Source organism: Erithacus rubecula (genome assembly GCF_903797595.1).
Source record: "Erithacus rubecula genome assembly, chromosome: 3".
Classification (NCBI taxonomy): Eukaryota; Metazoa; Chordata; class Aves; order Passeriformes; family Muscicapidae; genus Erithacus; species Erithacus rubecula.
This window is the reverse complement of record NC_136689.1, coordinates 110379574-110403561: the sequence shown is the minus strand read 5'-3', so window position 1 is coordinate 110403561 and position 23988 is coordinate 110379574. Positions and strand designations below refer to the sequence as shown.

The 23988-nt window shown below is 39.9% G+C and overlaps 1 protein-coding gene across 4 annotated transcripts; it reads left to right on the top strand.

The window, feature by feature from the left end:
- Nucleotides 1-543: 543 nt before the first annotated feature.
- Nucleotides 544-22966, top strand: LOC306799889 (DGAT1/2-independent enzyme synthesizing storage lipids-like). 4 transcript variants are annotated; one of them, XM_079301488.1, is made up of 8 exons: nucleotides 544-2033; nucleotides 2132-2312; nucleotides 6363-6693; nucleotides 9112-9276; nucleotides 14306-14499; nucleotides 16639-16699; nucleotides 18539-18678; nucleotides 20657-22966. In XM_079301488.1, the coding sequence occupies exons 3-8, from the start codon at nucleotides 6366-6368 to the stop codon at nucleotides 20759-20761; spliced, it is 993 nt and encodes a 330-aa protein (XP_079157614.1). In that variant the 5' UTR covers nucleotides 544-2033; nucleotides 2132-2312; nucleotides 6363-6365; the 3' UTR covers nucleotides 20762-22966. The 4 variants fall into 4 exon arrangements, 3 of the variants coding, with proteins under 3 accessions (XP_079157614.1, XP_079157613.1, XP_079157615.1); XR_013773708.1 differs by lacking the exons at nucleotides 544-2033; nucleotides 2132-2312; nucleotides 20657-22966 and adding exons at nucleotides 2799-3061; nucleotides 18203-18293; XM_079301487.1 differs by lacking the exons at nucleotides 544-2033; nucleotides 2132-2312 and adding an exon at nucleotides 2799-3061.
- The last annotated feature ends 1022 nt before the right edge of the window (nucleotides 22967-23988 follow it).

Sequence of the window (23988 nt, the reverse complement as noted above, 5' to 3'; positions counted from 1 at the left end):
TCTTTACATGAACACCTTAACTATAATTGCTGTATACAGGCAGAAAGATTTTTTTCTGCCAGCAGAGACTCAGCATGCATAGGAGATGATAAACTAAAGCAGATCAAGATGCAGACTGATATGCCTGGCCATAAGCAGGAATTCAAACCATGAAGTCTTACACGCTGCACTGCAGATATAAGCTAAAATTCAAAGCCTGAGCTTAAGTCAAGGGAGAAAAGGAACTAAAGGAAAATGTTACAGAATACTAAAATGGGCACAGATGAAGAAGCAAGAGGATTTATAAGTAACTGGAATCTGAAGTGTTTTTTTGAATTGTAGAAACTGTAGAAGGACCAGACAGAATCATTGTCTGGCTATCTTGTTTTCAAGTACATTAATATCATCATGGAATGTGTCCAAAGAAGGGCAACAAAGCTGGTAAAATGTCTGGAGCACAAGTCTTATGAGGAAATCTGAGGGAGGTGGGGTTGTTTAGCATGGAGAACAGGAGCCTATGTGGGGACCAACACCTGTAACTACCAGAAAGAATGGTTGCAGCCAGGTGGGAGTGGATCTCTACTCCCAGGTAATAAGGGACAGAACAAGAGGAAAAGGAAGTTGTGCTGGGAGAGGTTTAGGTTGGATATCAGTAAAAATTTCTTCACTGGGAGGGTTGTCAAGCATTGGCACAGGCTGCCCAGGGCAGTGGTGAAGTCACCACCCCAGGAGGTATTTGGAAGGTGTGTAGATGTGGAACTTGTGGATATGGCTTAGTGGTGGACTTGGTAGAGTTAGGTTATTGATTGGACTTAATGGTCTTAAACTTCCTTTCCAGCTTAACCATTCTGATTCTGTGACCAATTAAGCACTTCAGTAATCAGAATTTGCACAACCTTTCAAATGCCTTGCTCTCTGATACATGGTGCCAGGAGCTGTGCTGCAACTCACAATGGAGCACTAACCTTGGGTAGGACATAAGTAATCAGAGCACTGATTATCTTTCAAAGCAGAGATTTCTGTCTCTACTATTTCAGACAGCTGTTAATATTTTCTAACGATGTTTAAGTTTCTCCAGGGCTATTACATCTTTTAGCAGCACCACTATCTGCAGCTTCTCTGAGTAAAAAATAATTTCTATTTTTTGTTTCCTGTCACAGTTGTATAAGAGTATTTTCTGGGGTCTCAAGATGGTAGACAAAATTATTACTGAGAAACAGGAGTTTTGTAAACAGTTTTTCCAGAACCGTTATAGTACTGCTCTAATAATAAGTTATTATATTATTTTAGTGGCTTGCTTTAAATTGTTACTCTTTTTAGAGCAGTATTATAGAAACCGGAATAAAAACTGGTGTTACAGAAACTAGAGTTGTCATACAAATAGAAATATAATTGCAGATCAAATCACTCCCTTGCTGCACTTATTTTTTAGCCTCTCCATCATACAAAAAAATAGAAATGAAAACCAGCAAATTACCTGTGCCTACCTCAAAATGAAAACAGCATTTATGACTCTTGTTAGGTATAGTTTGCCCAGTAAGTAATGCAGGGAAATTCTGTTTCTGAAGCTTTTTATGTATAAGGTTTAACTAGCTCAAACTACAAGATTTTGCATTGGGAAAAAATATCATACTGATAACATGGGAAATTAATAAAATCGTAGAATACCCAGAATTGGAAGGGACCCAGAAGGATCATTGAGCTCCAACTCCTGGTTCTGCATATGACAGACCCAAGAGTCACACATGTGCCTGTCCAAATTCCTCTAGAACTCTGGCAGGCTTGGGGCTGTGCTAATTCATTAATTGGTTGTGCGTGGAAGCAGTTCCACAGCACAGAGTGTGCACAAGCACACATTTATTAATTGGACGACAGTGGAAACAGTTACACACAGGCTGTGTGCAGGTGCTCAGCCGAGCAGCTGTCGAGCAGGCAGATGCTGTACGTGCGGAAGAGGGCTGGTCAGACGGGCACAGCAGGAGGGGATCTGGAAGAGATGTCCAAGGTCATCCCACCGAGGGCTGAGGGCGCAGTGTTCCGTGTCCTCCTAGCAGGTAGGCTGTCTGCATCAATACCCGCTGTCACTGGAACACCACTTCTTCGGCTGGTTTGTATTTGTAACTCCATTGTTTATTTTTATACTTAAATCCAGGGATTACACCCACAGCTGTCGGGCAGTCAGGAATGCCTTAACACACCGTGAATGGCGTGTCCGAAGCACGAAGTGTCCGGAACGCTGCCCAGTGCAGAGGCTGCGAGTGGGTCCGGGTGTGGATGCTGCTGTGGGGCATCGCCAGCGGGAATGGAGGAGGAGGATTGCACGCACCGGGCAGGTACCGGGGAAGGGGCAGGAGGGTCAACAGCGGTGCTTGGTGCTGGGGGTCGCTTAACCTGCACAAATGGAGACTCAGGGTGACCTTATCCGTCCCTGCAACTCCCTGGAAGCAGGTTGCACCCGCTTGGGGTTCGGCCTCTTTCCCAAGAGGGCAACCAGCAACCAGCGGGAGCATGAGAGGACACGGGCTCCAGCGGCACAGGGCAGGTTTAGGCGGCACATCAGGAGGGATTTCCTCACAGATTGGACATTGGAATGGGCTGCCCAGGGGCGCTGGGGTCCCTGGAGGTGTTTGAGGAAAGGCTGGACGCGGCACTCACAGGCCGGTCTCCACGACCTCGCAGCTCTGTCCCAGCCCATTCCCCTCTGGAATTCTGCGGTTCCGAGCTCCGGCCCGCTCCGCCAGGCGGCGCCTTCCGCCCCCGCCGCCCCGCCCCTCCCGCTCGCGGGGCCGCGCGCCCCCTGGCGGCCCGCTTTTCCCCCCGGCGGAAGCGGCGCGCGGTGCGTTCCGGACGCGGGTCCGGGCGGCTGCGCGCCCCCGCGGCGCGGGGTTCCCGCTCCGCTGCGCGCCCCCGCCGCCGCCCCCGCTGCGCAGGGCGCCCGCCCGCCCCCGCCCCGCCGCCGGGAGCCGCCCCGGCCCCGCCGCCCCGCGGGCACCCGGCCTCCGCGGGGGCGGCGGGCGGAGAGTAAAACCGGGCCCCGGCAGGGACGCGGGGCTGGAGCCGGACCCGCCGCCGCCAGGGCAAGGTGAGCGGGCGCTGCCGGGCGGGCGGCGGGGCCCGGCCCCGCTGTCACCCCGCGGCGCCTGGGCCGCGGGTGCCCTGCCGCGGTGGCCGCCGTCACCGCCGAGCTGGGGCCTCGCTTTAATCACGGGGCTGCGGGCGGAGCGCGGTGGGAGCCGGGGGCGCTTCGTGGGGCCGGCGGGCCGGGCTGTGGCCCTGTCAGGAGAGCGAGCCTCGAGCCCTCCATCCGCCTGCAGGAGCCACCGACCCGCCGGCGCAGAAACCCGCCCAGTTCCTGGGCCAGGACAAGCGCTAAACCACCCTCTGGCTCCCGGGGTCTGACCTGCCGCAGCTGACATTAGCAGCATTATCAGGGTCTCCTGGTATTTTTGGTTTATTTGGTTTTTTTTGGGTTTTTTAAATTTGTTTTGTTTTTTTGGTTTTTTTTGGTGTGCCCGTGGTGGCGGTACTAATTCTAGTAGAAACCCCCTCCATGTGTTTCTGTTGGCAGGGGCTTGTCGTAGCTGCTGCTTTGCGGTGTCTTTCTAGTTTGGAAACACTGGGATGTCCTCCAGAGGTTTCACTTACGCCTTGCATATGCATGCTGGAGTCGTGCTGTGTGTCGTTCTCAGCAGTGTTGCTGTCCATAATCGCTCCTTCTATCATGATCAGCAGGGTCTCAGTTATCCCAACATCTGCTGGCTTGCAGCTGAAGGCCTCCGTTGTAGTTTAGTTAAGGACTTTTCTAGATCATGAAGTTAGTGAAGGGGTTGTGTTTTAACCTTGTTTCCACATCACAAAGCCTGAAGTGTAAGCATAAGTCAGTGTACACTGCCATTAGTCAAATGAGAAATTGCGTCTTTGTGACTAGTGAAAAATATAAGTTGCTTCGTTAGCAAGTTAGATCTTAAAAATGCGTATTTTAAACTACTTAACAGCAAGTGGAACCGACGAGTGTCATTACCTGTTTGTAGCACGTAAGAACTATGTTGAACCTGCATTCAGTGTAGAACTTCTGGGCTTTTTTTGATCATAATTTGCCTTCCCTTCTTCACTGCCATTGTACCCATTTTGTGATGACATTAGTGCTGCTCTTATTGAGTGTTTATAGAGGGGGAAGTAGAATCTTGACAGCAAAGGGATAGGAGGCAACAGACACAAGGTGTAGTAAGGGGAACTCTAGAACTAGAATAAGAAAAACATTTGCACCATGAAAGTATTAAAGCACTGGATTAGGAGCCTGAAGAAGATGTGAGATTTCTGTCCATGGAGATACTGCAAACTGGACTGAACATGAAGTTTTATTGAACTACCTGGTTTAATTGGTTAGGTAGGAAGAGGTTGGACAGTATCAATTCCAGTATAAATTATCCTGTGATCCCCTTCAATTTGAGGAAGCACTATTGTTAGGGTAGAGTTGACTGTTGCTAAGGGAGGGCAGTGCTTCAGCTCTTACCTCTGTGGCTGATAGCTCAGAAGATGTTAGATCTTAAATTAATTTTGCAGGTTTACACACAGATACACAAACTTTAAAAACTTTAAACTTTAAAAACTGTGGTGGTTGCATTTGAGGTATTGCATTGAACATTACAGGCAAAAGGACACGTAATGTTTTGCAAGAGTTACGTGTGTGAACAGGATTTTAAATTTACTTGATGGAAGATTTGGGGTTTGGGAAAAGCCATAAGCAATTAAGATATATAATAAGTAGGAGATTATAGCTGCAAGTATTCTTTTAAAAGCTACATAATCACCTCTCAGTTTTGAAAAAATGCTTCTGTGCCATAACCCTTGCTCCATATTGTTCTCTAGATAGTAGGTGGAGCCATTGGAGAAGTCCAGGCATAACAATCTGTTAAATATTGTGGTGTTGAATGCTACTCCTAAATCTTGCTTGGTCTCACAAGTTGTGTTTCTTATACTTGCTGTGGGTGTTTGCTGCCTGACAGGTTCTGGAGTTCAGCTCTGGCAACTGGAATGAAACAGAGCTTTCTCTTGCTCTCCCACACGCCTCAAAGACAGATGCACAAAATCACTGAAGGGCACGTCACTAATGCTCCATGCTTATATGTGGCTGGAGATAAATCAGCTGCCCATCACATTGTCCTCAACATGCTGAGGAGCAAAATGTTGTAAGCCTGAAATTAGTTTGGAACAAGCATGGATTGTGGGAGCAAAGATCAGCTTTCTTCTAATGAATAGGAGTTACCTTGAGTAATGTGGGCAGAGGCTGATTTCTGAAACCAAAGGAAAAGGGACATCCTTGCTCTGTCAGAAAGTGAGGGAAAATTGAGGTAGGAAAATAAGTGAAATGAGTTCTACTCTAGTATGTGTTTCAATGTTCCTTAGCAAATGTGGAGTAAAATTGATTTGCTTTGTAATTTTTGTTGTCACTGGTGTTCTGAAGGCAGTATCATCTTTTGTGTTTCAGTCTCTTGTTTCTTGCAAAAGCAAGAAGAGTAAAAGAATGAGAGACATACATGTCTGTCTAGGAGCTTTGCAGTTGTGCCTGCTGTAAGTCACATTCTAATAAACAAAACACAGCAACTTCAAGCTCAGATTCTTTTAATTCTTAGAAGTGTTGGAAATGTTGTTCTTATTCTGTTTCTCTCCACAAGCCTAATTTGCCGTTGCAACATTTTTATTTCTTGGTCCTGATTAGCAGAACTTGGAATATTGACCAACCAGTTTTTTCTAGCCTAGAATATTTTTTGTACCCAGAGGTATTAGATTTGCAGTTTAAGTACTGTAGCTAAAATTGCCAAGGATTCAGGCTGTCCTGTGTTTGTAAGGTGAAGTGAATAGCAAGTTGTCCCCTAAATTGTACAGAGCTAAGAAAAAGAGTTGCTTCAGAGTTATAGTAAGCCTGAAATTGGATTTGGGATTGTGCTGTTTCCTGTTGTAGTTAGTGCTTGAGAGAAGGTTTTATTTTATTTTAACAATAAGTTAAATGAAGCAATACAGCTTTCTGAAATTCAAAAATTCAGTGTTAATTTGTGTTGGTAACAGTATAAATTTTCTGTGTCTGTGCAAGTCAAATAGTTTTCAATTAGATAAAATCCTAGCCTGAAATTAAGCAATTGCACCATCCTTCTCCATTAGAATTGTCATCATTTCCAGTACACAAAAGAAAAGGACAGTAAAGATCAAGTAAAAGTTTTGCTGTGTGAACTGTTGTGTTTCTAATAGGTGCTGCTGGGATGTGGGGTAGGTGGGATATGAATAAAATGCATGAGAGAGATTTACTATATGATTAATCAGTATAGGCAGATCTATGTTTTTGGAAGATTTATTAATGTACTTTTTAAAAAATTTATTTTCAACAGGAGATGACAGGTGGAAATGAATCCTGTACTGTAGGACCAACATCTATGTCCTACTTGGCTTGCCTGAGTTACATTCTGGAAGAATGGACTGGTGTGGAGGATATTGGAGATTATCTGAGTTATGCATTCTACATTTTGTGGGTGCTTTTCCCACTTGTGGTGGTATTTGTGCTTCCAGGAGTTATCGTCGTTCTCTTCTACGTTTCCATTCTCTGGCTTCATATTTATAAAAGGAAGAATGAAATAAAGGAAGCTTATTCCCATGATGTTTGGATAGGTGCAAGAGAAATGCTGGCGACCATATGGGATGGACATGGAAGAATATGGCATGGTGAGATCTGACCTTTCATTGAAAACTTCTGGAGCTCTTATTCCTCATTTAGCTTTCAAGATTATCAGTATATGCCTGATCATTGCTGCTGGTGCATGCCAATTGTGGCCAGTTTTTTTTTTCTTTTTTTCTGTTTTATGAGTGACTCTTAGTGGTGCTTGAAACAAAAAAAAAAAAAAAAAGAAATTGAGACTTTTTTGAATTTAAGCTTTTTGTCTTATGCATTTATTCATTTACTGCTATAAAATGAGATATCTCTTCTGGTTGAATATCTATGCAATTTTAAAAATTGCCTATTTTTAATTTTTTGCTTTTCATAACAATTCCTGGATTTCCTCATTTGATGATCTGAAATGTGTGTTGTGCTAAAAACTAGATCAATTAACTATATTGTTTCAGAGTCAGTATATTAAGACTGGAAGTTAAATGCCAGTTCCCTGATAGCTGGTGTGTCAGCCAGCACGTGTTAGCATAATTTAATTGCACTTAACTTACATAAAATGCCTAATGATGGCTAAAAGGAGCACTTAGTTCCTTCTTGAAATTAGCTTCAGAGCCTGACACTGTTACAGAACCCTACTTTTTTATTTGTCTTTGTATTTTGGACTACTACTTTCTCTACTAGAATGTCAAAACTACGGGCCCTGTTCTTTGTCCTTCTGCTATTACTTCGTTATAAAGACAGACTTAATAAATGATTTGGCTTTTCTCTCTAAGGAAATCATAAGTCTCTTTCAGAGCCATTCAGTCTAGATGCAGCTAAAGGAGAAAGAGATCCTTAAGAGCAATTTACATAAAGAATAAATCCTTCTTGAAAATCATCTCTATTTGTTCTCTAGTCAAAGGGAAGCGGGTTTGCAAGGCATTGATAACCATATGGTGCAGCAGCTGTATCAGATAGGCTTTGTAAGACTAAGATGTAACTTTCAAATCTAGAGAAGTACACTACATCAAAATCAACAGCTACATCAAAGAGCTTGAAATACTCACTTCACAGTAAAAAGCTATTTGCTTTTTTCCATAAGAAAATTATTTTTTAAGGCCTTGGCTCTTTTAATCCTTAGTTACTTTTTCTTTTTATAAGGTTTGACATTTTTTTTGTGCAAGAAGATTCTTACCCAGTTCCTCATTGACAGCTGTGACTTTTTTCTGCCCTGCCAGCTGCTTCCCACTTATCTATACACTTGTCTTGCTAAAGTATGAAATGTTTTCTTTCCAGTTATTTTTTCTCCTACTTGATTCACAAGGATATCATAAGAAGAACTATCCATCCTGAAATCTAACAGCATAAAAAAAAAAAAGCTAAAAAAGAAAAAAACAACCCCACAACCAAAAAGTCCCAAACAAACCCCCAAACATGGTGATTGATACCTGCATTTATACCTTTATTTACCTGTATTTACATGCGTTATGCCAATGCCATCTGTGTTAGTTGGCTGGCATGGAGCATAGTTAGTGGTCCCTAGGGATGGGAGAGATGATACAATTGCAATGTGTTGCAGCTCCACAGGTATGCAAAGTAAAATTGAGGGAGAAGAGCCAATTTAATTCAGAATTAAATTGATGGAATAGGAAAGGTAGACCTGATTAACTTTGGAAGAAGTGACAGAATTTGCTTGAGGGGTTTTGTTTGTTTTGTTTTTTTGGTTTTTTCAGGTGTTTTCTTTTTTCTTGTTTTATTTTATTTTACAAAAGATAATGTAATAGTACTGCTGTTAATTGATTATGTTCTGTACTGATGCATTTTGGCATTTTGTGTTAATTAAATATATTCTGCCGTGTAACTTGAATAGAATTGTGACGTCAGGACAAAGCCTGTATGTTTATGTATTTTTCAGCTAGGCATATATAGTCCCAACTAGCTTTTAATATATAGTGATGTAAAACTGAAACAGGTATATAACTAGGAGGGAAGTAGCCAGGTAACCTTCATATCCTGGAGTAAAAGGAGACATGAAAATGAGTGCTATCATGTCAAGACTTCTAAAACAGTCACTGGTGGCTATGAATTTTGAAAGGTTAATAGTAGCTTGAAATAGTTTCACCACACCAATCCATATTTTGATTTCTCTTAAATGATTGATTCAGAGGACTTTGTAGCCTTGAAAACAGTAAACTGAAAAAATAAGGATAAATTATACAGTTCAAGATAGTGTGATTGGGTGTTCTGTTTTAATGTTATTTTTGCTCTTTGAATGAAACTTTATTCTCTGTGTAGCAATTTGTGTTCTGTGTATTCTCTGTGAAGAAACTTGTATTTCCTGTAGATGCTGCAAGTTACCTCTTGACATTTGTCACTTTGCTCTTACCGCTTTTCAATCCATGGTGGTTTCCGTTTGCCAGCTTGCTCTATGTTAGTTTCTTTGGGATAGAATTGTATAGAAATTTAACATCTGTTACATTTTTGACTCCTAACAGGTTATGAACTTCATGGTGTCGAAAATATTCCTCAAGGACCAGGACTTGTTGTGTTTTATCATGGAGCTACTCCCGTTGACTATATCTATTTCGCAGCTAGACTTCATGTAATGAAGAAGAGATGCTGCAGTGTAGTTGCTGATCATTTTGTCTTTAGATTACCAGGTAACATACTTCATTACATAAACAAGCAGTTTTGGATTTCTAATTTTAATTTTTTTAATTGTTTAATTAATAAAAATCGTGTTGCAGGAGCACAGCTATCAGAACAGACGTTCAGACAAATTTAGTGAAAGTTCTGAAATAGAGCATGTTCTTGACAAACAAGAATGAGACTGGCCCATGCACAGATGGGATATAGTCCTGTCTGGGCAGCACCTTCCAATGACTCTTGGGTGTTTAGAAACAAAGAGAAGGAGATCATAGGAGAAGCAGTGTTACTCATTAGCAAATATTTAAATAAGATATTTCTTTTCCATTAATATAGGCAGAATGAGTGGTGTGAACTGGTTAAGAATTCAACTGTGTGGAACAAATCTGCTGTAAGTTAAGAATACTAGTCTGGAGAGACAATGTATTTTCTTATCCCACCCAACTGTTATCCAGTTGAGGATGGCAGGCAGTCCCCAGGAAGACTGTTTCAAGAAGAATCTGTTTTGGAGGAAAGCTAGAGAAGTGTTCAGTGTGTTTATGTGAAACATAAGGTGAAGCAGGTAGAAAATGAAAAGTATGTTTAGGGCAAGATTTTGGCTGGACAGCCTAGTGAAATGCACTGCCAATTGGTGAAATTAATTACGTGAAGGTTTTCTCTTTTTGTCTGTGTGAAATACAGTAGTACCCACTTTCTTTCCCAAATTTGGTTTGTGATTAAAGGCTTGTCAGTTCATAAAAGGAATTACAATGAGCATTCTGTACTGTATTGGTGCTTTTAGTGGAGCCAAAACTGTCTTTTTGTCAGTATACATTTGTTTCAGCCTTAGTCCCTGAAAATAATTTTTTCATACTGATCACAGTATGGCTTCACCTGTGCAACTGCTTTTGTCAACAGATTCATTTATCAGTGGCTATTAAATCTTTTACATACAGATGACTAATATAATCTACTTCATGATGCAGATTTGGCTCCATATTGTATCTGTATAGGCACAGCTGTTTATCAAATGGGGCATTGTGTTTGACTCCTTTTCTGCTTTAAAATAAGGCTCTAAGTGTGAGTATACTTATGAGTCCCCCAAATATCGTTCAGTAGCATTGCAGAAACATCTTGCTGAATGGCTGGTTTTGAAGAGCTGGTTTCAGCAGTACAACATCTAGCTAACAGCTACAGGCATTCCTCAGGGATTGATACTGAGACCAGTGCTGCTTAGTGTTTTTGTGGTACCCCTGGATGAGAGGCTGGAGGATGCACAGGAAATTCACTGATGATACCAAACTGGGGGAGCTGTTGATATACTGAGCATTAAAGCTTGTACTCAGAGTGACTTCATAGAATTCAACTGGCAGAAATATTATTAAGGTCAGCAAAAGCAAAAGCAGAGCTGTGCATCTGGGATGGTGCAAGTCTGTGCAGCAATACTCTGGATAAAAGGGGGCTTTCCAGGAAAGGGCATAGGATTCTAGTGGACAACAAGTTGAATGAGAGTTGGCAGTGTGTTTACAGCAAAGAAGATGAACTGCAAGGTGAGCTTTTTTTTTTAGCATGAATGTAGCCACTGGTTGAGTGAAGAGATTTGTTCCCTTGGCATGGCACCTGTGCAAGCACATCATGGCATATGGTGTCCAGTTTGGGACTCCCTAATACAGGGGACACTGACACAGTGGAACATTTCTGTGGATGATGGAGCACACAGTGTACAAGGAGAGGTTGAGAGAACTGGGTTTGTTTGGTCTGTACCAGATAAGGGTGGGGAAAGATACTATTGTTGTCTTCAGTGACCTAGTGGGAGGGTGGGGAGAAGAGGGAGTCACTCTTCTCACAAGTGCACAGTGATAGATTGAGAGGCAACAGCGACAAGTTGCAACACAGGAAATTTTGATTAGACATGAGGAAAGGTATTTTACCATGAGAGTGATCAGACACCTGAACAGATTGCTTAGGCAAGTTGGGGAATCTCCATCCCTGCAGACTTTCAAAACTCTGCTGGGTGAGGCTCTGAATAGGCTGATCTAGTTGAACCCGCTTTGAGTGGGAGGCTGGACTAGATGACCTCCAGAACTTCCTTCTAATCTACATAATTCTCTGTTTCTATGAAGGAATTAAGGCTGTTCAGGGAGACAAATCCCAGGAGCCCAGAAAATGTTGTGGATTGTTTCAAAACAAGCAGAGTAATCTATGACGGTCAATTCAGGTAGATGCTGCTTCTCTTGTGAATCAAATCAGAAAGGCTGTGTGATTTTATCCTAATACTAAGGCTGTCTGATCGTGATTAAGTGTTCAGATTAAACTGGATGCCTTTTCAGAAGAAGTTTTACATGAAAGTTATTATGCTTAATTCAGGGGAAATGGGAAGGGCATTTGGGGGGTCTGTTAGAGACACACATGGATGTGTCAGAATTGTGCCAGTATTAAGTTTGCCTTTCTTGCATTTTGGAGGAGAAGGAGGATACGAAATACGGTCATACAAATTCTTACTTCCTTCTTTTATAACTAAAGGTTCTCCACAGGTAAAAAACAAACCCACTTTTCCAACTTTCTGGTTCCTTTAGCCTCTTAGCTGTGCAGTGCTCAGAAATACATTGACTTCTCTAAGTTTAGGAGAAAGCCTTTTCCCAAAACATTCAGAGAGTACTGAGATTTCACTTTTGTTCTTTATCATCCTCTGCCATAGTATGACATCCTTGCCATCCTGCTGTCTGATAGCTGACAGCCCTGATGTTACGGTCACTGGGGCCAAGATAGAAAAATGTACATGATATTCAAGTTGAGGGCAGTGTTACATGCCTTACTGGGTGCTCTCCAAAGGGTCTTCAAACATTTCTGCCAACACAGTCTTGGGGAAAATAGGAAAGGAGTGTGTTGGGCGAAAGGGCAGAGTTCAGGTTGAACTGTGGAATAAAACTAAGTTTGAACTTCTTAGTGTCTGGAAGAACATGTTCTGAATGGCTGAAAAAATATGTTTAGATAATTTTGAGAGTTGTTGTTTAAAATGGAAAAACAGATTCTTGGTCCTTTTCATGCCGTGCTACCTGGTACTACTCCAGTGTTTCTTCTAACTTTGTGGTGACCTTTGCCTTGAACATGGGTACCCTGGCTGTCCTTTCAGGGCCACTGTGTCAGATTCTCTCTCAGCTGCTTTAAGAGAGCCAGGTTCTTCTTTGGTGCTGAAGCAGAGATATCAGTTATTATGTGTGGTCTTTTGGCAAAGCTATGAAGTACAGCTCAGAATGTAAAGTTGATACTAAAAGTCAACAAAGGAAATACAGCTGAGAAATTTTGTGAAGACTTGAAACCTCCCTGGACAATTATTCTGTAGTACATTTTTAGTACATTTTTTGTCTCTACTCTGTCAATATTCTGGTTTTTTTTACTGATCTATGAACTGGACAGACTGATGGTATTGCTTTGGCACACACACCCTTCCCCTCACTGCTTCCCCAGTGTATCCAGTGTAGAAAGGAACGGTGTTGTCACAGTTTGTTTCCTTGGAGTCTCTTTTCTTGCTCATCTCAGCCCTTTTCGTGATTGTTTTGTCTGTCTCTTGAGCTCGCTGACAGAAAGGACTTAAGAGACAAGCAGCTTTTTACCACCAGATACATTTCAAAGAGCTTTAATCAGTTTGGGGATGTCAAGCATTGTAAAAATCAGCTATGGAAAATCCCCCAAAAAAAAGCACCTGAAAGAAATGAATTACAATTAGGCAAACTCTATTTCCAGGTATTCTTCCATGCAAATGCTACTTGATGAAGACTGAGTGTCATCAACAGTGTGTGAGGTAGACACAGCAAAATATGAGACAGGTGTAATGCAGCTTGTGTTCTGCTGCCATGTGTACAGACAGATCCTGGTTGGTATAGAGATGAGCTGGAAGTAATTAAGCACACCAGCTACAAAGACTAGTTAGAGTTTAGTTTAGAATAAAGTAATAATATGTTGCCTCATGCTTTTTCCCTAAGCCCTTAGTTTATGGAAGATGTAAGAGAAGACAGACCTCTGTCATCTTAACTTTGTTTGGGCTCTTCCTTAACCTGTGTGTGTATGTAACAAATGTTTATAGTCACAGCTATTCATTTGTTATTAGAAGGCAAACTCAACTAAATCAGTTCTTTCTCCTTGTCTATGACTGATGAGGTTGTTTGCTTCAGTGGGAAACTTCAAGAAAGAGAGGTAATGTTTCCCTTACTGCCCAGTCATCCAAAGTTGCCATTTTGGTATGCACTACTCCTAAATACTATAGAAATTTAAAATTTGTTAAACCAACTGGACAGGACTTATTTCCTGCAAACAGAGGTTTGTGCTAGATATGTCCTTTAACAGTAGACTAGTTGTCTAAATTGATCAGATACATATCTTATTGCTTTTGATGCTTGTAGCAGATTCTGGATGTTCTGCTGTTTCTTGAAGGGTACAGTCCGAATGACATGTCAAATTCAAGGTGATATGTAACCTTAGGTCAAAAACTTCAGTTACAGTATTAGCAGCAGGTGAGTGTACCCAATTAGGCTTACCAGATGCCTCCCTGTATGAAGTATCATCCAGGTATTCACAGACTGAATCAGAATCAATTGCTGCAGTGATCCGTAATGCAGAGAATGATGCATTTTCTTTGTCATTCTCCTTCTTATGCACTGCTGTTCTTTATCAAAGTTCAATAAACAGAACCACAACAATTTCCTGGTATTGCTTCTTGGTGGTCTCTATTTGGACTATGTTTGAATAGTAGTGCTTGAGTCAAACAGCTCCTTCAAAGGGACATGTGAAAGATATCACAGAGTGCTTGACAGTTCTTTTTAAGTTTAGTCCTGATTGTGGGATAACATCTGACTTGGCTATGGCAAAAAGGCACCGAAACCCCTAAATCTTCAACTTTGCAGACCAAAACTGTAAGTCCAACTTAATGCTTCAGTCCCTCTTGGGGGCTTGGAAACACAGCTTATTAGACAATTCAGTTTAAGCCACAGTGTTCTGTGCTGGGAATCTGTACTCAGTGGTAGTATGAACTAGCATTTTCTGCATTAATATTCTCTTACCCTTCAGGTTTTAGAATACTACTTGAGGTATTTGGAGTCATACACGGACCAAAAGAAGCTTGTGTCAGGACTCTGGAGAAGGGCCAGCTGTTAGCCATTGCCCCGGGTGGAGTTCGGGAAGCGCTCTTCAGTGATGAAATGTACACTATTTTGTGGAGTGATCGGAAGGGCTTTGCTCAGGTGGCCATTGATGCAAAAGTGGTAAGTGGGACACGTCCTGGAAGAGAAGCAAAGAAAGCTAAGTTATTAGTACTTTGTACCAGAGAAAGCTTTTTGATTATCATATATTTGATGTTAGATTTCTGACTCTCATGAGTATGGTCTACTTGCTCTAAAAACTACATTTCAAGACCCTTTTTGTTGCTGTTGACAGATAGAAGGCTTTAGAGTCAGCTCAGAATAGTGTGGCTAGGAAATCCAGAGTTTAAAGAACAAGAGATTAAATACAGGATGGTTTCTCCTTTTAAAAGCAGCATGTGCTGCTTTACACATACTGGTTAGTATTGTGATGGCTTAGCCCTCCCTGACCAGCATTGTTGGGAAACAACTCTACATACCAGAGTCACAGAATATGCTGAGTTGGGAGGGACCATTGGGATCATGGAATCCAAGTCAATGTTTCTGTTTCTTCTGTCACTGAACTGTGGTGTGACCCAGCAGGCACTTTGTACTGAATTGGCATTTTATGGTAGTGAGGGATGTCCAGGGCTGGTCACTGGTGTGAACTCTACAGTTCTAATGTACAGCACTGGGCTTGGTCAGCAGGCAGGTGTGAATAACTATTCATAGGGGACCAACTGTTAAGGCACAACAGTGAGTGATATGTTTGAATTGTAACTATTTTAGTAATCATTTCAGAGTCCCTCTCGTTCTAGATTTTTACTTGGAAGATGTGTGCATATGTCCACGGGTCTGCATATACCTAATTTAAAAGCAAGTCTCACACCAGGAGTTTTATATTTAGTTACTGTCAAAGACAGACTAGTTATAACTCTGGATTTTATACAGAAATAGAATACTTTTAGGACCCAAATATACATCACTTTTCTCACAAGGAAAATAACACTGTTTAAACAGGTATTTTCAACAGGTTTAGATTTTACTAATGTATTGTAATAGTATGTGAAGGGCCATACTTGAGATTCAACTATGATTGTACTACTTAAATTTATTTTATTGAATGTGTTTTTGGTTCTCTTTATGCACTCACAAGGGTATTGTTACTTCATCCCCCCAAAAAACCCCAATAGATGCAGTAAAATAGAAAGACTGTCAGAGGCAGGCTGAAAGTGGGAAAAACATCTTTATTTAGATTGAAGATGAACTTTTAAGTCATCTTGAATCATAAGCAGAACTCCTCATGAAGAGAAGAATGTGTCTGAAACATCAGAAAAATGTCTAAAACTGGAACCTTCAACTTGTTGAAGTTGTCTTATTTCAGCAGTTTTTTGCTAGAATTTGTCTTATAAACAAAAATTTCTACCTCTATGTCGAAAGTAAGTTGTTCCAAATAACATTTTTCTAGAATAAAGATATTTATATGTATTCAGTTTAGGCAACTGCACTTCTTTTTATTCTCTGTAATTATTTACAGACTTTTTTTTCCCTCTCCAAACTTGATGCATGTCTGAAAAGTTACATATGTTAGTTCATCTCTATGCTTGTCTTTAAAAAGTTCAAAAGAATTTGAATTCATGGAAATCCCATGAAGAGTTCTGTATTTCTAATGAGGCTGTGTACAATGGGCACATACTATAAAATGATATTGAAAAATTTTGATGCCCCACAGTTCTTGTAAATCTTGACAGTTGTTTGCAATTTTAAGAGCAGCAATAAAAACTTGAAATATTCAACACCATTCCAAGTACTCATCAGCAGAAATAAGTCATGGTCATAATTGAATATGTCACATCAGGTGTGAAGCAATACTATCAGCATAGCAGAGAGGAATCAGACAAGTTTAGTGTCCCAATCCTGTGAATCCTTCCCTTTGAGCATAACTACAAATTAGGTAAGAGGTTTAAGCATTTAAATCACAACTGTGTAAACACTTGTAGTGGGGGGAGGGATGCCTAAATGCTCCATAGGCTCCAAAATTCTCGACTGCTGTAAGAAAATAGACTTGCTGAAACAGTGACTCCCTCAAGTCTTGCAGTATTCTCCAGTTGGAAACCTCATGGCAGAAGGTCACAGAACTTCAGAATTCTTGTTTTGCTCTCTATATATCCTTGTCTGAGAAACACTTCTGAAATTAATTTGCCTGTTGAGTTTAAATGAGGTAGAATTTTTTTAGATAGTGCTATCTTCCTTAAATTCTTAATTTTTTTTTTTCCCTCCTAGCCCATCATTCCTATGTTTACACAAAATGTTCGAGAAGGCTTTAGGACATTAGGAGGAATAAGTAAGATATTTTCTATTTCTCTGTAGTATATTTTTCCATATGTGTGTAGCCTATCTCTGTAGAAATAATCCTTATATAAGTTTGAGATTTAACACAGCCTTGTTTCTTGATGTTTGCTCTCTGGTAGAGTTCAGAAATGTTATTAGGATTTAATATTAGCGTTAGATGTGATATTGGCTCATTTAGGTTATTTTCCACATAACAGTGTTGGGTTTTTTTTACACAAGCAGTAGAAGAAAGAAAAAAGGAGCCAGGAAAAGGCAGGAAGACTTAAAGCACTTTTTTCTCTGCTTATATCTGCTAGGCCAGCGCTAGGTTTTCTGCTCTCTGTTAATAAGCAAAGCAAATGGGTTTGCAACTGGCATATATTTCCTGTTGTCCTAAAGCTCTGTGCTTACACCTCTACCTGTACCTAAAGTTTGAATGATTTGAACTACATTTAATCTGTAATTGCTTTTCTATGCTGCACTAGACCTGTGGTTCCTCACAAAACCTTGCATTTTGCAGCTCTCCTTCCTTATCTCCATGGAACTTGCAGCCAGAATATGAATAGATGGGTCTTTTGTCTGAGGGATCCATCTCTGAGTTGATTAGATGCCCACTTCTCTGCTCATTTGCTAGTGTTAAACTCCCTCCTTTTCTGTACTCTCTTAGTTATTGTCTGGTAGAGGGGCCTGAACAAGTCTCCACACCTCCTGTTCTGCCTCAAGTATGGCTTCATTACCTTCATCAGAGGGCTGCAGGGCAACACAATTCTGTTTCTCTTCCACTGTAAGAGCTGTATATTGCATGGAGAAAGCCAAGACATCAGATGCAGAACCTGGAATAATTCACTCATTCATCATGTTGTACAAAAATAAACAGCAATTAGTTGTTGCTGTGTTTGGGAGAATCCCAAACAGTGGAAATTTAAGCCAAAATCATTTATGGTATATGTATTCTACAGCAGAGTTGCTGCTAGAGGAGTGTAACTTCTTGCTCACTGCAGGTGTTACTCCAGTTTTAGTAGTTATGTCCTTGTTTTAATAGGTTGTATACAGAAAATTCCACATCTTGATCAGTAAGGATTTTCTTATCCTAGCACCCCACTTACTGTAGTTTCTTGTCTGAAATTGAGAAAGATAATATTAGTGCACATTTTTCATATATTCTCTTCTGGGTACATTTGGGATTAACACTTGGAAGGTGGCATGTGAAGAAGGATGTGTCCTCTTAGAGCTGATTGAAATACCTGTTTTTTCTCTCTTTTTCTACTGTTTAACTGCAACCAGTGTGTGATCTGAAAGAGCAATTCAGTATGTTAGCATGGCTGACTTTTAGGCAGATAAGGCTATTTCTGATCCTGTAGACCTCAGTAGGAGGAAAACATGCAGTTTTCCAGTACTAGTGTCTAATGCCAACTTGTCAAATGAGCTGAACCTGTAACTTGTATTGTGTAGCATTCTCATCCTCTCCAGAGAGGCAGCTATTGAATTTCTCTCCTCTTCTTTCTTCTCGTTTCAGCTACTCTTTGGAGGAAAGATTTCACACCAAGTTAGGGTAGAAATAAGTCTGATATAAGCATTATTGCAGCTTTTAGGAAATGAAAGTCAAGGTAGGATAGCACTTGAGATGACACATTGTTTGAGAGTCTGGGTTGGGGGCTAGATTACTTTGCAAGCCAGTTTCAATGTTAAGACATAGTATGGGAAAAAAAAAACTTTACAGAATAATCCCAATCTCTCTCTCTCTCTTTCTCTCTCTCCCTCTCTTTCTCTTTTCCCTCCTTTACCCTCCACCACTCCCTTCTCCTTCCCCACCTTTCTTTCTCCTGCTTTCCACTGCATTTTTTCACATTAGAAATACTTAGGTCTCTATATGAGCGTACTAGATTGCCAGTAGTTCCTCTGTATGGGGGGTTTCCTGTCAAGCTACGTACATTTATTGGAGAACCCATTCCATATGAACCAAATATGACTGCTGAGGAACTAGCTGCAAAGGTAAGATAAATATCTAGATATGTAAATTTAAAATACTAAGTATTTTGATACAAACCACTGCAATAATCTTGTCAAGTGATTTCTGTCTAGGAGCCAGTTATAGAAATTGGTGGAATTATGGTAAGTTTTGTATTTGCCTAACTCTGAATGTCATTCTTAAATACTATCTTTTTATTACTACAACTTGCAGATCATCTAGGTCTTTTAAAGTTAATTGCATCCTGTATTTGCTTTGAGAAACAACTTGCTTTAAAGACTGAAAAAGTTTGGTCAGATAAGACAGCTCTCAGTTGACAGAGAGAAGCACTTCACCCAAGAGGAAGCATTCTGTTTCCTGGTGTTTACCAGGAATACTGAGGAAGCCTTTCAAACATAGGAAATTTATGTTCACAAGCTGTTTGAATTACACATGCTAAAAGAAAAAGATAAATAATTTCAGTGCTTTGTCTAGTGTGTTTCTCTTTTGTCCAGCTTCTAACCCATAAATTTAACTTCTAAATGTGCCTCTAATTCACATTTAGATGCCTTATAGAAAGGATTTTTCAGGTCCTCATGTTCGTTCAGTTTATTAATAGATTTCACTGTGCAAAGACATAAACCAGTTCAGAGGTTGAGCAGTGAGATGGAGTGGGCTGAAGTAGATGTTTTTGAAAACTGCACAGATGGTCACATAATATTCTGAAAACTTCACTTGAGAGTGACTTTTCTTGACTGTGCAAGTGTCAGTCCAGTTGTCTGTCTGTTTACCCTATGATTAGGTCTCTGCAAAAAGACTCTTAAAACGTTTGTCTGCAATGGTTGTCTGGTTATGGGAACCTGGTTGTTGCTTTTGTGGGGTCACTGACAGGAATTCAGAAGTGCTGGCTTTCAGCAGAGTATGTGTTTAAGACACTTTCATACTTGCATTGGCATCTTACATTTATGCCAACCCTCACTTACTTCTGACTTAAGCTCAGATTCTACTAGATAAGGCCCCAGAATGTGAATTCTCTAGCATCCTATTTAGTTAGAGTTAATTTTAAAGTTGTGTCTCATGTTTTGGGCTATGGCTCAGTATGCATTTTCCCATTATATAGAGCAAAAAATAAAGCTCAAATTTTTTACCTAATACAAATTTTAGGTCTGTAGAGTCACTTAGGACCAGATGTATAAAGTCCTTCTCCAAGGGCTTTACAGTTGATCTCTTAATTCACATAAACAGTGGGAGCTTGTACCAACAAACATTCTACAATCTGCCCTTGCTGACCTCTGGTTTACATAGGCAAATACTTCTCTGTTCTTCTATTTCTGGCCTTAAGAATTCACTAGCCTGTGCTTGTCTAGGCAGAATAGGAAGTGTGTTTTCACCACAGCTTCTGCATGTTGCCCTGCTTTTGGACGTTCCCTATGGAGCTTTTATATAATAAGAGTAACTGCTGTGCACTCTTGGCCTGTTCATTTTGAAAGTGAAGGCTGCTGTCACATGCTGCTAAGTGGCCTGAGCATGTGTTACAGGACCAGTTCCTTCAGGGGCTTTGGGTCTGGAGGGCATTACTTTGTGCAAATCAAATGTGCTGAGACACAGTGGTGTTTCCAGTGCTGCTTCTAAACATGTAGAAGCAAAGTTGATGCCCACTGGAAGAGTGTTATTGATGCAAACCTGGGCACAGGAACGAGTTTGAGTTGTACAAATGCAGATATTTAACATGCTTTATAGTCTCTTAATGAATTTACTCTGTTGTCATTTGACCTTTGTGTATCACCAATACTTCCTGTGAATACAGCTACTAGACATAAGAGAATACTGGTTTGTTGGTCTGTTTCATGGCATTGTTGCCACAATCACATCCTGTGGGCTTGAATATGGAAGAACGGTATTTTGAATTTGCAGTAGTTCTGTAGTACTTGTAAGGATTAAAAAGAGCCTAGAAATTGTGTAATTATATAAGCAGTATGAAGATGAGATTTTCTGACAAAAAACTTTTCTCTTTCCCTACAGACAAAAGCAGCAGTCCAAGCTCTCATAGAAAAACATCAGAAAATACCAGGAAATATATTTAGGGCTTTAATGGAACGATTTCGAACACAAAAGAAAGAAGATTAAGGTCTTCTGAACTTAAACTTCTATAACTACTATTTAACTAACTACTACTAAAAATATTCTTAATGTTACATTTGTAAATTATTCATTCTTCTAATAATAGGTTTTAATACTGTCCTAATGATATTACTGTATAATTTAAGATAGAAGTCACTTGCCCTTGACTTTTCCCCTGTCCAGTATCAAGCTCAGGAACCCAAACTTAAAATCATTCATAATGGGGCAAAGTTTAATTTTTGATAAGCACATTCCTACCTTGGAAATGTCTGGGTTGTTGATTATGGGTTTGTTTTGGGTTTGTTGTTTTGTTTTTTTTTTTTTTGCAAATAATACTGCAAGTCTCTGTATATGGTCTGTCTTCCTTTTGGTCTGTCATTGTTTCCCATCCCCACCACGATGGATCTCTAAACTGAACGTCAAAACCTCTGCAGAGCTGGAGTCTTATTGTCTTGACCCCCATCGGTGTAAGGAGGTTTTGTGGGATTAATGTTGTATAACATGTATGAAAAGTTTCCTGAAATTGTTACTGTCACACTGCTGGAAAGCAGTCCACCACTTTTGGCCTGCAGAACCTCTAGCAATGCCTGTAAAACCTGTGTTGCAAAGTGTTTAGCTTTGCTGGGTGAGCTCAGAGATGGCTCAGAGGAGTGAAAATTGATTGGACAACTCCAGTGAATCAAGGAGGCCTGTTATGGAAACCTCTCTGATGCTGTCAATGAGAGCCCTACTACACAGCTGATATTCTGCTCCAAGGCATATTGGATCTCTTGAGTAGAGAATTGTCCCATTTATTTCTCAGTGAGTCTACAAATTCCTCTTTGAAACAATGAGCCAAGCATTGAAACATCAGGAAGTAGAAATGAGAGTACTGTAAAATAACATGAACTCAAAAATCTTTATTTTGATGGCAAGAGAAAATTGTTACAACATTGTAAAAGCAGTAGTTCTTTGAAAAACAGGATTGGCATTCCCAAATGCCCTTTGTGGAATATGTGGATAAACTATTAAGTAGATTCTTCAAACAGTTATTTATGTAAGTTAAATAATGAAGGAAATGGAAGTTCTGTATACTTTCCTTAAATTAAAACAATTTAATCAACAGGAGAGAGTTGCAAGATTGGGCTTTTGTGCACTTACAGCAAATTATATTGTTATATTTTTTCTTACCTAAAGCCTATGGTCTTATTGTCCAATATCTAGACAAATATCTGGAATATTTCTTCTAATTTCCAAGAATTTTAATCTACAGTTCTTAAATTAACATCTGGGAACTTTTTAGTTCTGGGATGAGGACAAATTCCTTCAGAAAAAATAAGAGATTTTTGCTATATGATGTGGTCAACCTCAATGTTGTTGGGGTTTGACCTTTTCTTAAAAAAAATACATATCCCAAGAAAAACCCAATAAATAACCAACATTTAAAAGAACAGTTGTATTTGATATAGTAGTCATTCCTATCACCTTTAAGCATATACTTTGCTTTATGCTCTTTTAAATGTGTAAATTAGTGGCATTGCATAAGTGTGTGTGGATGATGCCCTATGTTAGAAAAAATATCACTTTATGGGAAATTGTCTGTCAAATGTGGTTTACAAGGAGCAAAAGGTTTACTTACTTTATGATATTATTTATACCAAAAACATTGTGTGGTAAATTTTTTTAAAGCCTTGGGAAGAATCATGGTATATAAAAGCAAATGCCCATTCTGAAATTTTTGAAATTACTTGAGTTTTACTTGAAGGCAAGATTGGGTTCCTTTTAATTTATGAGACTGTTTCAAAAATACTGTTAACACAGCATGTCATTAAAAGTGATAATGTTAAATTTCTACATTGAAGTATAACTTAAGTATGACCTTTTTTTTTTAACTATCCATCTTGAGAAATGTACACCAGTCTATGTTGTGAACATCTCAAAGGCAGCTGAACATCTTTTGTGTTGAGATTGCATGTATGTAAAAGAGAACTCAATCTAAAAGGTTCTGCTAGACATGAATGGACATTATCAGATTTTGTAAAATTTATTTTGACTATGTGGGTTATTTGCTGCAGTTTTGTTCCTTTAAGTATTGAAAGATCAGTATAAAAAATGAAGGGCAGTATTGGTACTCTGTAAGTGTTCATATTTGTATAGGCCTTTCATTTTTATTTCTATATATTAAAAATATGTAGAAGACACCTTTTGAATAAAATTGACAACTGGAACAGACTACTGAAGTTTTTTGTTATATTTGAACAAAATGGAATGATACATGGCTGTCCTGCTGATCCTTGAGTGGTTCTGAGCAGTGTGTCCTACCCCTGAGTTGCCCTTCTTGACTTGCAGTGTCTGAACAAGGATGGAAGGAACAACACTGCAGAAGGAATGAAGGGAAACATAATTCAGACAGCAGTGGAATAAAGGAAAAATGTCACATAAACAATAAGATCTGGCTTTTAATAGTTGCAGTCTGTGCTGCAGAAGGCCTTTACAAGCACTGCAGTACCACTTCAGTTGAAAGTTTTGCAACAGAAAATAGACCATAAATACTGACAAGTACGGGTTTTTTGTACAGATCTGGAATGTGAATGATTGCCTACTTTAGTTTATTGAAAAAGAGGCAGATAGAGACTAACAGTAGAGACTAACAAGCAAGGTTATAGACCCAGCATCCTTTTAGCTGATTTGGTTTACTGTGCGTCAAGCAGAAGTATTCAAAGGGAATTTTAGCAGTTAGAGTAAACCACTGATTGTCTGGTTAGCCTTTAGATACACTGAAGACATTCCATGTTTTGCCATGTGAGCAGCATAAGCAGGATATGTATTTTTAGGTTGTTTGGAAGTAGACCAACTGCTGTACTGACAGGTATTCATCATTATCTCTCAGCAAGACCCAAATCTCCTACTGGCCAATTTACTGTCCTGTTGTGTAATAGCAGAGCTCAGTCTGAACATCTATTATTAGGATGCTTTCACATGAAATTAAATCTCTGCAAATGCAAGGTAGAGCAGTTAATCAGCACTGTCAACAGAACTGTGTGGCTCATCCGGTATGGGGTTTGCTGTACAAGTGTAGCATTATGTTGCTTCATCCTATTATTCTGTGGAGAAGATACAGTGATGATGACAATGTGTTAGTTCTACAGTGCTTAATCCCTATTAAGCCCATCATAGATGCTAGGATGCTTTTCTTGGTGTTATTTTTGCATCAAAAAATTACCAAGAGTAAGTGTGGAAGTGCATGGAATTGC

Excerpts from the sequence above, each read along its gene's own strand:
- LOC306799889 (XM_079301488.1), top strand. The coding sequence starts at position 6,366 with ATGACAGGTGGAAATGAATCCTGTACTGTAGGACCAACATCTATGTCC. Across the intron at positions 16,700-18,538 it reads TAGGACATTAGGAGGAATAA|AAATACTTAGGTCTCTATAT; the intron begins GTAAGATATTTT and ends TTTTCACATTAG. Across the intron at positions 18,679-20,656 it reads CTGAGGAACTAGCTGCAAAG|ACAAAAGCAGCAGTCCAAGC; the intron begins GTAAGATAAATA and ends CTTTCCCTACAG.